This window comes from Ooceraea biroi, chromosome 1 (assembly GCF_003672135.1).
Source record: "Ooceraea biroi isolate clonal line C1 chromosome 1, Obir_v5.4, whole genome shotgun sequence".
NCBI classification, from domain to species: domain Eukaryota; kingdom Metazoa; phylum Arthropoda; class Insecta; order Hymenoptera; family Formicidae; genus Ooceraea; species Ooceraea biroi.
This window is the reverse complement of record NC_039506.1, coordinates 15,992,363-16,006,637: the sequence shown is the minus strand read 5'-3', so window position 1 is coordinate 16,006,637 and position 14,275 is coordinate 15,992,363. Positions and strand designations below refer to the sequence as shown.

Sequence of the window (14,275 nt, the reverse complement as noted above, 5' to 3'; positions counted from 1 at the left end):
CTCTCTCCTACTCTCCTCCAAGCCTCTTTTTAATGTATTTCGTCGGGAGTACCTAGGCTCGGCCGAGACGCGTGTCGTATCGACCGACACGGTGCGTAGATAGGTGTATTTGTAATTACCGTATCGCTGATGTATCTCGTATAATTGCGTACTTGCCGAATTCGCAAGAGTGGCTACCATAGCTTCCTGCGAGCTGGCAATTTCGAGTCTGCGGAGAATCCCGTTGACGTGATTGACGTCGCGGCGCGTCGTTCTACGATCCTCGCGGTTGTACGTAATCGCCCTTACGAAGGAATTCCTCCCTTGGTTTCCCTTGGCGAATCACCACCATCCTTGAGACGCCGCTCGCTATTATCTTCGCGCGCCGTTCAAACGATCGGATCAAAGCGAAATTGAAACGGCGCGTTGAGCTTGCTCCCAGGGGATCGCTCGCGCGAGTTTCCGACTGCGTGACGTGTTCAAGTGTCCATCATCGCGACTTGAAATTAAATAATGTACATACGCGTTCCCTGAGTAGCCTGATTTATCTAAAATTGCCGGAGAGAAAACACTGAAGGAGATTTCGCTTCGGAAATATTTTCTGAGATATCCTCGCACGCGAACACGCTGTACGACATTGACGATTGATGTACCGTTTTATTAAGTGCTTGCAAAAGTTTTTATAATAAAAACTATTTGTATATTTATTAATAACAATATAATATTTTAATCAAAGTATTGATTCAATAAATCAATAACCTGCTGTCAATAGTTTAGTAATAGTTTGATCCCGCGCTGATAAAATAATTCGTCTTTTGGGGCAATCCATTCATTTGCGACCTTACGAACTTTTGCAAGTACTTAATATTATAATTTATACTGCTGTGTAGAATTGTAACATTTAACAGCACTACCGAAATACCAGCAGCATTATGTACTGTCCTGCGTTCACACGCGATTCCACGTTAATCGACACGCGAGCAAAGACTCGCGGAACTTCCGTTCGATCTGGCGCGGCTCGGAGAAGGAGCCCGAGTTGATCGCTTGTTGAATCTGAATCTGTCCGGGGGCTCGAGATCGATGTAGCACGACATTACCGTAATCCCCCACGAATTCCGTGGAGGGATGATACGATAGGAAGAAGCAGCCACACGTGTATCGCCCCCCATGCAATTGTAAATCAAAAGCAGCGATAAATAAAGTTCGCGCATACCTTGAACGTCGCAGTATCGCGATCGACGTTAAGCGTGGCCCGATTAATAAAACATGAAACGCGAGCGGAGCATGAAAGGAATACTAGGTGCGGGTAATGGGATAATAAATCATACCGGGCAATTACTGAACGACGCGTTATCAGTGTCGAAAGTTCTCATCTCGGCGAGCTCGTGAGAGCTTTTCGGGGAGAGAGTTTTCCAGCGCCGCGCCGGTGGAAATCCTATATCGCGGCGAACGAGGACGCTTCCGATATTAAGTAGAAATTAACGAAACGCTTGTATAATATTTATCCTTAATAATAAAACTCACAGCGGCGCGCTCGCGATGACAGAAACACGCGGGGCGCGAGAGGTGTGTCGCGCGACCCTTAACGTTAAGCTTCTTCACGGGGTGGAATGGCGCGGCTGTATCGTTTTAGGAATTAACGGATTATGTGTAACGGATTAGGCTGCTAGACGACTTACACTTACTGTTTTCTTACTCTTCCTTTCTTTTCTCTTTTTTCCTTTCTTTTTCCGTTTTTTTATTTTCTTTTATATCGAACTTTTTTCTAACGGGTGCGACGTTGTGTCCGGATCGAACCGTCTTCGAGCCGGACGTGTCGGTGCAATATTCCGCCGAGAACTCGTGTGAACGGGAGAGATAGGTGCTACGGGGGATGTACATAACGGGACGAGGGAATTAAAAGAAGTAATCGGCGCGGAAAACCGCCCCGATCAAAGATAAAGCGGAGAGAACGTACCCTCGTTGTTCTCACGGTACTGTTCGATAATAGTGGATACATAAGCTCGATGTTAGGCCCCGAAATTCCGCGACGCCTCCACGAACGTTAATGGAACGCATGTCAAAGCGCGCTGTAAATCATGCAACCCTCGTCTCGTCGCTTCGTGTTACTGTGCGGGGAGGGGGATTAATTTGCACGGCTCACAGGATCCAAGTCCAAGTTGCGATGCGTTCGACACGAGTAATCAGCGTCGCGGACAGATGGGAAGCGTAACACGATCTTCCGAGCGAGTTCGGTGAACGTGGCTATTAATAAAATTCGTTACTAAAGGCGGCTTGTACTGTCATTCTTATTGCCGAATAAAAATAATAAAAATAATGATGACTTCACTGGAGAATTCTTATTTCAGCGTGCCTTTCTGTATGCGAAATGTTTATATATGTGTGAATTGTATGTTTCAACGCAGACGAGAGACCACTGCGAAATGCTTTTTCGAATGAATAATGAATTTATTTATGCCATGTTTATTTGCATCATTGTTACATATATGCTCGAAAAATAACGAAAGAAACGCGCGATCTTAGACGTTACAATAAAGAAAATCTCATTTTTAGATTATAATCACAAATAAAGATATAAGGTATAATATAATGTAAAAGCAGAATGCACGCAAACTGCAGGATCAGATTTAAACTACATTCTCCGGATGGCGTCTCGAGTAATTCATCTGAGAAAAGTCGAAACGAAACGCAGAAGGTAAGAAACGGCACCCGGGAGAACCATTCAACGTGCGGACTCGCGTCTGGCGCGACAATCAAATTGTGTCGTCCACGGGAGAACTTATCCGGGTGAGAACTCGCGTCGATAGTCCAATCGGAGGAGGCGAGTGTCGTCTAAATTGATTACGCGAGACCGGGAAAAGAAAAGAACTCCGCAAAGCGCGTGCGGGATCCATCGACGTCGCGGCGATCTCGTGAATCCTCTCAAGCGATCTCGAGCTCGCATCAAAGAAAACCAGAAGAGAAGACAAAGAGGGAGCGAGAGAAGGGGAAAAGGCTTCTCCTGTTAATTGCTCTACGAAGTCTCCCCCTGCTTGATCGATTCTCCCTCGAGTGGAAAAAGACGCGACGCTCCAGCCGCACTCCCATTCCTCTCCCCTCTCGCCGTCTCTCACCCTCGTCCGGCTCTCGTCCTCCTCACCCTCGGCGAAGATATATGCGCTTGTTTTCCCGAAAACAAGTCCGAGTGTGCCAGGCGCGTACGTACTGTGCTTTCCTTCTACGATCATGCGGGGCGGCGGATCTCTCGGCGTCGACGCATGCGTTTTTCCCGCGCGCGCCCCTTCGCGTTACCCTTCGCGGAATTATCTCACTTGGCCGTGAATCGCGCAGTCTTCCACGGTCGTGCCCGAGCTTGCCCGCGATCCGCGGGGGCGCTCTCCTCCATCCTTGTGCCGGCTCCATCCGCTGCTGGTGGAAGTCGTCGCGCGGATCCCGGGGGTGCCTCTCACCCCTCGATCTCTCACAGTGTACGTCTCACGGTCCCCGCGTCTACGTGTCTCGCGGAACCGCGATTACGTAACGCGCGATGGTGATCGTTCCCGACGCGCCACGATGCGACGTCAAGGGGGCCCCGGTGTACCCTTAGGGAGGCATGTGCCGCTCGGGGTAAGCGACGATCAGTGACACGCACGTGAGACGTGTCGCGTTAAACGAACGTCGTTCTTTTTCGAGACCGAAGCTTTCGAAACCGCAACCTTTTACGCGAGCAGAAGGATCGAAGAACGTAATTTGTAATCCGGCGGAAATTCGCGCTGATTGCGAAACGTGCGCGTCGACGGTGCACGCGAGGGCACTTTGCACCCTTGTACATTTCCCGTCTTGTCTGGAGCGATTGTCATCGCTGAGAATCGACGGGGGAACGTCGTCGTCGTCGTGTTGATCCACTTACGGCCGCGCGAGGTGTGTACTTGTTGCGAAACGTTCCGCTGGAGCGTGACACGCTGATGTCACGTCTGGGTTGTATAAGAGGATGAGATAGGTTGTGTCGAAAGCGTATGCATATTAATTAGTTAGTATGTTCATCAGGTATATTCTATACACGAAAAGTCACTCTCCTCTCTCTCTCTTTGTCTCTTTCTCTCTCTTTCTGCCGACGCGGCGTTTCGCAGCGACGCATAATTGCATTCAAAGTTCCGTCGTGATTAATGACCAAAATTTTCATAGCGAACTTAAAACGAACTCTGCGAGAACGACGAGCGATAGCGACAGCGAATAGATCGACGTCCATTTCGAGAGATTTGGTAGAATAAATTTGCACGAGCACCTGTTTCTGCGCGATTATTTCCGGAAGGGCATGCCAGTACCACGATGAAGCGCGAGTCTGTGGCCGCGACTAACGATTATCTTTATCACGCGCATACGAAGCGTGTAAAAACTAAGTTTCACGATCAATAACAGTTTCTAACGTGAGTGGTTGTGCGATCTAGCGCCGAAAGGGTAGAACGAGCGCAGAAAAATTTCAATAACGGCCGAGCCTCGCGTGTACAATGCGCTCATTCGCGTGTACATGAATTAAAAATTTCAATTGATTGCCACGCGCAAAACGTGGTTGCAAATGGCCAATTAATTTCCGCGTAACAATTAATTACAATTTGCGTGTTCGATTAATTTGGAATTTAATCATCGAGACATTTAAATGACAAAGGTCATTATTATCGCAACGGGAGACAGAGAGAGAGAGAGAGAGAGAGCGCAGTGGCAATTTAGAAATTTTTTAAAAAGAAAAAGGCTCTAAGGGCGCAACGACTGTGAGGCTTTAAGGGCTTAAAGGCCACACATTAGCCGTATCAAGAGTAACCAGTGAAAAATAGAATACGCTTTTAGACTTGCGTTGCAACTTGGTAAGAATTCTTAGACGCAAGAGCTCGTGCATAACTGACGTGCAGTACAAGGGCTCGTGCACGATTACTCTGTTTAAAGGGTAGGGCAATTGTTCACGCACGGGTAACTTCGCGCCGCATAGACGTTACGTGAGCGCTCGAAAACGCGGAAGGACTCGTTAACAATTTTCCAAGTTATTATATTGCGACGCAACTCGTGTCGCAGTTGGCGTCCGCTTCGTCCTTCTTGCTCGTCCTTGCTCTTTGTCCGATTATACGAGCCCGAGGCAATGCTTGCGAATTAAGAGAGGAACTTTGCGAATTCAGAGGAATTAACATCCGTTAAAATCCCAGCAAATTCGTCCTTCATCGTGAGTCGCGTCGAGATTTCTCGCAAAGAAAAAAAGACGCAAACGCGCGACAGAGATTCCCTCTCGGTTCGCCGATTTCGACAGAATGATCCCGATAAATTCGTACTTGATAAAAGGAACAGAGCTGCGACGCGCCGGAAATTCTCGCAGAGCTCCAATAATTCGATGAAGCTTTACGTAACACTCGCATCCGTCGACGACTACTTCCTTCTCGATCTAAAGTATCTTAAGGATCTGGTGTCCATTTCTAGTACATCTACCGTCAAAGGGAGGAACGCGTGATGCAACAGAGACGTGCTGGCAATCCCGATAATTTCGCTCGCACGTAGACTTTATCGCCGTGCTACGCGCCGTCGAGAGGAAAAAGAAGAATCGAGCAAGATTTCCCACCAGAGTGACAACGATCTCGTCGCACACGGGGTGAGCACATTCCCATGATCCGTTCCCGGCGACCGGGCCGTTGATTGGCTCGGCGAGGCGCGAGCGATAGTTTAATAGCCGCGCGCGCTCGCGCGCAAACACCCGATAGCGAAGAAGGGAAGAAAAGAGGGGTGCGGAGAGTGTCGGAAGAAAAGAGCGTCCACGACTGAGGGATGACGGCAGCTACGTAGGGCGATGACGGCCGATGGTGGGGCTAGATGCTGAGCAGCGACGGCAGCAACAGTAATAGCAGCAACAGCAACAACAGCGCGAGTTATGGTGGCGAACGTCGCCGGTGGATGGATGGTGGGGTTGAAGGGTGGCACGGTGGCCATTTACGGCCGCACGGGATAAGCGCACGGTGCATCTGCGATCAGTCCGCAGGAGGGCACGGAAGGAGGGCACGCGACGGTGATCGACGACATCGCGATCGGTCAGAACTCTGTGGAACCGGAACAACTGCGATCCACATCCGGGGGAGGATGGAAACGTTCGTCCTGACACCGATTATCAGGCGTAATCGCGAGGCGACGTTCGTGGCGACGGGGGTACGAGTGGACGGCGTCTCCCTCCGCGACGGACGCAGGGGATTCGATTAACGAACTGATTTCCGGTCCTACGACACTCCGCGAGGGAGAAAAGGAAGGGTGCGAAGGGCGAGAGCGGGAAGAGGGAGGAGTTCGGGACGTGCTCGTAATTGAGCGGGATCCGTGTTTATCCCACAAACGTTTACTCGGAGAAGAGTTGGAGAGTGGGTATGCCGCTCCCGTGCCCGTCACCCCGCGTGGATCCTCGCGGTGGAAAACTGGGTCTGGCGAGGATAAACTTTCCCGCGGCTGGAGATTACGCCGGCTGAATGGATTGCCGTGTCGCGGCAGGGATTGCTCCGCTTATCCTCGAAGGAAGGAACGTTCCCGCTCGCGAGGAGCATCGCGAGAACGCGTGAGACGATTGTCGATCTGCTGGACGGAGCGCCAACCGCGAGCGGCGTGATCCATTTCGATCGATAGATCGCGCGGGAAATGTCGAGGACGATCGCGTAACGATCACACGTGAAGACCAAGACGCGAGATCAAAAATGAGCTCCCTCAGAAGGACGATCAATCAGTCGACGAGGGAGAACACCTCCATGAGGCGACACGCACTCTCCGGACCCACCACGAAGAGCCTGAAGAATGTGGCTCACGCGAACGCGGTGCCCGCTTCGCCGCTACGACACAGGTCCAAGTACGAGCTGCGAAGCATCAGCTTGGAGGGCAACAAGGTGCTACCATGGACCACCAGGTAAGTGTATCACAAATTTTTAATTTTCTAAATGGAAGACCCTTTCTCGTGCACGTCGGAGACGTTTTTAGCGACTGCGTCGTGAGATTAAAGAATTTATGAACACTGCAAGGAAAACGTCGAGGAGAGAATTATGATTTCTGATGAGTTTGCAAGTTGTCATCGAATAACGATATCTTACCGTGAGGTAACGATAGTGCTCGTAATTGGAAACTGATGTTAGCAATAATAATATACGGTAGTAATAAAACTTTCCATATTTCTTTTCCATTAATAATTATTATATGATGTGGAGAACTTAAATATGATATCGAAAACTTGGAAAAAAAAAATATTGGAGAAAAATATTTTGCTATCTTCTCTCTCCTCTCAACAAATTTATCTATTATTATACGCGCGCAAGAAAAAGTTTATATAATGCAAAAAACTTCGAGGAATAAAAGGATTTAAAAGTTTCAATTGTTGTTCGGCGAACTGGTTCGCTTGGTATAGTTGATTATGCACAGACCAGCAAAATCATATTCTCTTCGACGCAGTCGATCTTGTGTTTCGTCTCGAGTTGCCAGAGTGGATACTGCCTTAGTTAGAAGTTTAATGATTTCAGATTAGAACATTAAAGACGGTACGAAGCCGCGCAGTCGAACCGATCAATCGAGTATAAAGCCAAACAATCGCAGTCCTCGCATTAGTTTACCGCGACTATCGCTGCCGCTTACTGATATTGATTGATGAAAAACGAGGTTTCGATCCCCTTCGAGCGATACGACGAAGTTCGTCTCCGCTAAATTATGTAATCACGACTGAGAAGAATTGCACTGCTATCACAGAATTATAAATACATAATCAAGTAATAAAAATGATTTTATACAATTGAACATTATCATTCGTTCTACAATTCTTAAACTTTTATTGTTTAGTATGTTTCTTATTCGTTACTGTGTTAATACAATGTTTACGGTATTATTGATAACAGGCTATACAAAAACCTCTATAAATTCATGATTAAAAAATCCAAATTGCGTTGCAGCTGTTCTATATAATAAAATTCTGATCATGTTGTATACATTTTTGTCGGTTTTTAAACATTTTTTCATCATGATTGCAGCATTTAATTACTTAAACTTAAACACGATTTGAGTCGGCACGACGCGAGCGCAATTTCGCACAGTACTACGCTTCAAGAGCGTTCGGGCTTTAATGCTAAATATTGCACGCTCGCCCGATTATTTATTTTTTCCGTGGAGCGGCCGCATGTTGCATGTGCCTGAAAGTTGGTTCGAAAGTTCGCTCGAAAGTCTGCTCAGGTGCAATAATGCACGAGCAATTTTACATAATCGCCATCTTATTAAAGAGTGATGCTCTGTACCTTTGGGAATGCGCTTAGCTTCCGTCCTCACGCTTTTGGCTAACTTCATCTCCAAAAAGACACGACCGGACGTCCGTGCGACGTCCGGGTGTCGCTTAATAGCTTTTAATAAATAACGCTCTCGAAAAACTAGACTCGAGCGTCGCTCGCTGGAACTTTTAATTGTCGGACACGCGAGCGAGCGCGTAATAAAAAGCGCTTTCAAAGTTCAATTAGTTTAATCATATTTTCATCAACGATTAATGATCAAGCGGGGCATTAACGCTGGTCCTCGATCGAGCCTGGCTCGCTTAATTCACGTGATCACGCGACAACCTCGAGATGATCATCGCAGTGTGCAGATCGCACAATGCGCGATGCGGACGATCCTTAAAGCCCGACGACGCGCGCGAGTTCGCGATACAGCCGTAATAAACGGCCGCGAGTGCGCTCATAATGCCATGATTTACGGGCGGGCGGTTGAAAATAATTCGAAGGAGTCACGTCCTCTCCCTCTCGTCCCCCTGCCCCTCCCAAGCCCTCGGAGAGGAAACGACGCGCAGCGCGGCATCGCGCGCGCGGATATTCTTGGCGCGTATCGTTCGAGCACACGCGGCCGGGCACGTGCCAGATACGGCGTGCCGTAAAGATACACTGAAACGATAGACGATCTCTTCCTCCCTGGGGATCCACCCCATTATTTCTGATCAATTTGCGAAGTTAAATACGTGCACGCCTGGCTCGCGATATCGTCAAACGCGCGCGCGAGCGAACGAGCGAGCTCGTCCAATTCGCATTTCCGACATCGATCTTGCCGCTTTTACCGGTGCATTAATTAGCTGCGTCTTAACGAGGGAGGCGCGGAATTAATTCCGCGTCGGGACATTTCCGCGATGTGATCGATTGGCGCTTTCGAGCGTCACGTGATTCGGTTCGTAACTGCGATACGTCCTGCGATCGGTGGATCACCAGCGGGAATTTTCAAACGGGGAGAAGAGGAAAGTTAACAAAATGGGAAGAGGAGGGGAGGCTGCGGGGCAGCCCATATTCGCGAGGAGGAATTCAAAATTAAATAGCAATTAGCGTATATAGTGGTGGAAACGTACGGTTCTATACGCAACGGGCGAACGGGAAACGGCACATGAAACAGAATCACGTTAACGAGCTTCATTATTAAGCAGTAATGAACGTTCAAGAGCAATATAATTTAATATGACGATACCCGCGATACCTACCGCGCGACCTGCGCACAGTTACTCGTAAATTACAATATCGCAAACGTTTACGTTTTTCGCATTTATTCAGTTCGTGCCCGGCTGCATTACCGTAATCAGGCCGGGAAGCCGCGGCAACGCGAAATTCCCGCGCTCCGCTCCCAGCAGATTCTATTACTACTCGACTATTATGCCGCCGCGCACGGCCGCGTCGTACCTGAATCGTTGAAAATTTCAGCGCTTTATCCGGCAGCGGAGCGTTCAAGCGAAACACCGGTCTCTTTATGAACCACTTTGTTCCCCTGCGGGATAATGAGATTAACCCTCCTCGCAAAAGATGCGTGAGCCACCGAAAGCATGCACGTTTCGCCGTAAAGCCGTACCTCCCGCCGCCACGCCGATATTGCAAGTTTTATTGAAAAGAGTTTCCCTCATACGTGTACGTGCGGCTTAATCATAAATTTCCAACGACCCCCGCGAGGATGTCGGACGTGCCGAGAGCCCGTGATCCGCATCGGAATTCGATCGATATCAATCCTAACGTGTTCGTGCAATCGACGCCATTGGCATGTCCGAGAATGCCTCTCGAGACGCCGAGTGGCCATATTCTTCTGCGTAAAAGTACTCTTCGTTCCCCGTTTGCACGGGAAACGATACGTTTTGCATAATAAAAGTACGCCGCAAAAAGAAAAGGCTAAATAAATAGATACACGTATTTACAGCTTTGGGATATCGTTGCATCACGAGTGCGAGGGTCTAAATCGCGCGTTTTATTCAAACAGAAATTGCAAACGACAGAAATGCTTATACGTCTCTCGATAAAAAATCCTGCGCAAGTAATACATCGCGCGCGGGATGTCATACCGCGTACGCTCTTCTCTTCGAGAAGAAAACTGATCTGGAGCACAGCTCCGCCCCGCCTGCGCTGATATTACTCCCGGGCGGGGTTACAACGAGGGGCAAAACAAGAATAATATCACCGGCGAGTGGCGCCGCGATATCGGATTTTGGTGCCTCGCTCTCTTTATAATTAACCCTTTTGCTATTGGACTGGGCCGAGTGTCAGGCCGCTCTTTTGTGCCGAGGCGATCAATCTCGATCACGCTCGGCCGAGCGGAAGTCGACCGCGCGGCATCTCGATGGCGCGCGGAGGGACACCGGGGGTACCGGAGGGTACGGACGATGTAGCGCACCGTGAGGGCGAGCACGGGGGCCGGGGGCGTGAGCGGTGGGCAGCGGTGCACACGGGGAGAGATCCGCGAGGAAAAACGACATTACACGGTCAACCGGGTGGACGTGAGCGCGAGAGAGCTCGCCCCGGCGTTATGGCTCGCGGAGAAAACATATTCGCGGTGACTAGCGGCGTCCCGCGTGCGTAGTACGCACCCGGTGTACTTACATTGTTTGCGTTACGTCACCGCGCGCCGGTGGCCCGCATTCGAAAGCGCGGCATATCGATTTTGCCGCGATGCATAACAGAACTTTTCCAGACAGCCAGGTAGGATACGAGAGGTAGTTCGAGAGAACGACGCTGACCCGATCGAGGATACGCCGACGCCTTGATAGGCATTAGACGCGAGTTAATGCGCCCTTCGGCTTCGCCTGAGCGGCTTCGATGACTTTGGGTCGTCGACCCCTTCTCGACGGACGTTTCGCGCGGAGAAAGTGGACGATTATACGCCCGAGATGTGGTTACGTCATATTGTATTGTATAATATAACAAATTTTATATGGTTGAAAACAATTTGCTTTTTCTCTCTCGTTTTATGTATTATTTTATATTACTATTTTATTTAATATTTAATATACGTATGACATTTTCATAAAATTTTTTATCATAATATATGAGATAATTTTGATCGTATTTCGCGATTTATATCAACGCGAGGTACACAAGCTCATTAAATCTTCGTCCTGAATTTTCCTTTTATCCATCGTACTTACCATTCTTGTTACGCGGACGTCGGCTTTCAGGGGGGAAAATAGAGAGGTTAATTTTCACGATGAAAATGTTAATTCTTGATACGACGATAATTCTGCTTTTTATCATTTTCGGTGGCCAGAGGCAAGTGGAATTCGCATTTTCGTGATAACGTCGGCGAGCACGATGAGCAGCGGGCACTCCGCGTCAAAATGAGGACGCCTGCTTAATGCATGTTAACGTCTACGCGTCTACTCTCATGAATTTGGATTAACGTACGTATACGTATACGCACATGCGCGTGCACGCGCTATAATGATTCCCGTGTGCAAAAGAGGACCGCATCTCGCCGTCGGAGAACGTACGTTTCCATTTGCGTGTATCGCCGTGCCGTGCTCTTTTTCTCGGTTTCACAGAAAATACAAAAATAATATATACAGGGTGTCTGGTAATCTCCGTGCAACCGATTAATGGCATATAGTTCAGGCCTAACTGAGTCGAAAAGTCCTCTACCGTTTTCCAATTTGCGCAATAGTTAACGAGTTATTAATTGTTAAGAATCGCTGTATTAGTCCGACCTACCGCCGAATGCAAGCGCGCGGCGAGATGCGACCGCCTAGCGATCGAGTGCCTAACGATCGCAGTGGCAATGGCTAGGCATGCCATTTGTAATAAACAATTCTCGCGCCTAGCAACTTCGATCGCTAGGCGGTCGCATCTCGCCGCGCGCTTGCATTCGGCGGTAGGCCGGACTAATACAGCGATTTTTAACAATTAATAACTCGTTAACTATTGCGCAAATTGCAAAACGGTAGAGGACTCTTCGACTCAGTTAGGCCTGAACTATATGCCATTAATCGGTTGCACGGAGATTACCAGACACCCTGTATATACGCGCGGAGCTGCGATACGGGCTACGGAACGGCATGCCGCGAAAGAAGCTCCTTCTGCTTTGTGGAAGGAAGTTCCGCGTGTGTTTTCCATTTATCAGCGTGATTAAGGTGAACGCGTACGTAGGTGACATCTTTGTTGCAGCTTTGTGAGGCTGTTCCTTCGCAAAGCCCGCGCTCATCCAATATCTCCGCACGCGAAAGACGTTCGACTCTACTCGGATATTGTTCCGCGCGTTCCGGAACCACGTACGACAAAAGCCGCGCTCTTTGTCATTTAGACGGATGGAATGGAATTTCGGGATTTAAATATCATGTGGATGCACGAGCCTCGGTCTTTTTCTCCAAAGCTCTCGCTGCATTCTCGTAATAACGAAAAAAGAAAACGCAAAGAACAATCGTTGGATCATGTCACACGAGATTCCGAAAATTATCATGTCGACATTTTCAACCTCGCAGAAAGGCGGGAAATACTTAAATTTTAAATAATTTTTCTAGAGCGCTGAGGAAGAGACCAAAAACTCATGCAAATGTGTTTTTAAAATCAACGGGAATCGCATTCGGAGTAGGCAAACGATAAGCAACTTGCGCAACTTTTAATTAGGGCGACGTGGGCGAGGACCCTGAAGAAAAAAAGCGCAACGTAACAAAAACTAATAGTTTCGTGGCGGCTTTGCGCGCATTTCTATTTTTACGCGCGTTATCCGCGTAACCGCATTGGTCGGCGCGCGTTATCATGGCGAACTGGCCATGGGCGCTCGTGAGAGCGTCCCCTTTTCACGTACGCCTATCTCCGTAATTATACACGGTTTTCAATTTACGCGCGCGTAATCAACGGCACACATTTCAGCCCGCCGCGCCGTACGTTTCACGCGTGGGAAGCGTGGCAATGTTCGACTCGTACAGAAAAATAAAAAGCAATAATGGACGAATAGAGAAACGTTAATAGGGTTGATTCGTGAAAGTAGAAATTACTGCTTTGTGATTTAACTATTGAAGAATAATGTCTGTTACCGTGAATGTTATTACCGAGAAATACGCGATGTAATTATTATACAATGCGGAATGCAATATCGCATTTGTTCGATTATTAATAATTTTATATTATAATGTATTGTTCGTGGCACGCTCTTTCTAATGAGAGACATATGTTAATATATGTTACATACATGTTATACAAGCCGCCCTCCACCATTTTCATGGAAATCGCGCAAATCTATCGAGTGGAATTTCGTGGAAATCAGTCCAGGTTTATTGACATACTATCGACATTTTCATGGAAGTCGGCTTAAGCCTATTGACAGTGCCACGAGTACCTTTGTGATAGCTACGGTAAATTTGACCAAGAGTTTCGGTATCGGCCGTCCGATCGTTATTAGAAAAAAAGCTCGGTGGAAAACTTGGATCGCGCCATTATCGCGCGGCAAGGTCGAGCTGTCCCTTCTCCACATATTTTTCAGACTCGTTCCTGCCGTCAGGACAGAGTGCCGTTCTCATCCAGTTCGAAGCTGTTTCGCGCCCTTTGGAAAATGTCAAACAAAACCCGATACCGAGTGAAAATCGTATGCAAGTGCATGCTACAGGACGCGCCAGAAATCGCGCAGCCTTCACAATCTTAATGAACGATCGCCGCCGTAATGAACGAAATTTCCTCTTCTTTCGCCTTTGATCCGCAGGGTTCCTGCTTTAATCATTGTCACAGAGTAAAAAAAAGAAAAAAAGGGACACCCCTCGAAACTCTATGGACCACGGTGCACAGTCGAATGCAATTCCGCTTGTTGCGCGGCCTTTTCATTTTCCGAAGTACAAAAGGGCTATTTATAAGCCCTGGAGGCGGTCATGCACCACGTGCATTCGTGAACTTTCGTGTTTGCTTGAATAATACAGGTGAAAAGTCTGAAAATAAGCATGCCAAGTAACTTGCGAAGTGAGTTTCGCGCGTGTTGTGCGCTTCGCCTCTCGCACGCGCAGAAAAACGCGCGTTTGCGACCTCGACGTCCTCGACGTGGGCGATTGCAATATTTATGTCAC

At 48.3% G+C, this 14,275-nt stretch overlaps 1 protein-coding gene and 1 long non-coding RNA gene across 4 annotated transcripts in view; one reads left to right on the top strand and one right to left on the bottom strand.

The window, feature by feature from the left end:
- Positions 1-14,275, bottom strand: part of LOC109610697 — a 68,076-nt gene that overhangs the window by 3,719 nt on the left and 50,082 nt on the right. The gene's annotated exons all lie outside the window — the stretch shown is intronic.
- The window catches only part of LOC105274903 (GTPase-activating Rap/Ran-GAP domain-like protein 3), a 32,996-nt gene continuing 21,954 nt past the window's right edge, over positions 3,234-14,275 (top strand). The window contains exons 1-2 of one of the 3 annotated variants that reach the window (XM_011331385.3): positions 3,234-3,446; positions 5,422-6,874. In XM_011331385.3, coding sequence (XP_011329687.1) covers positions 6,669-6,874 — 206 coding nt within the window. In that variant the 5' untranslated portion in view covers positions 3,234-3,446; positions 5,422-6,668. Of the gene's footprint in view, positions 3,880-5,421; positions 6,875-14,275 lie in introns of all 3 variants that reach the window. The other 2 variants (XM_011331384.3, XM_011331382.3) reach the window with 2 other exon arrangements.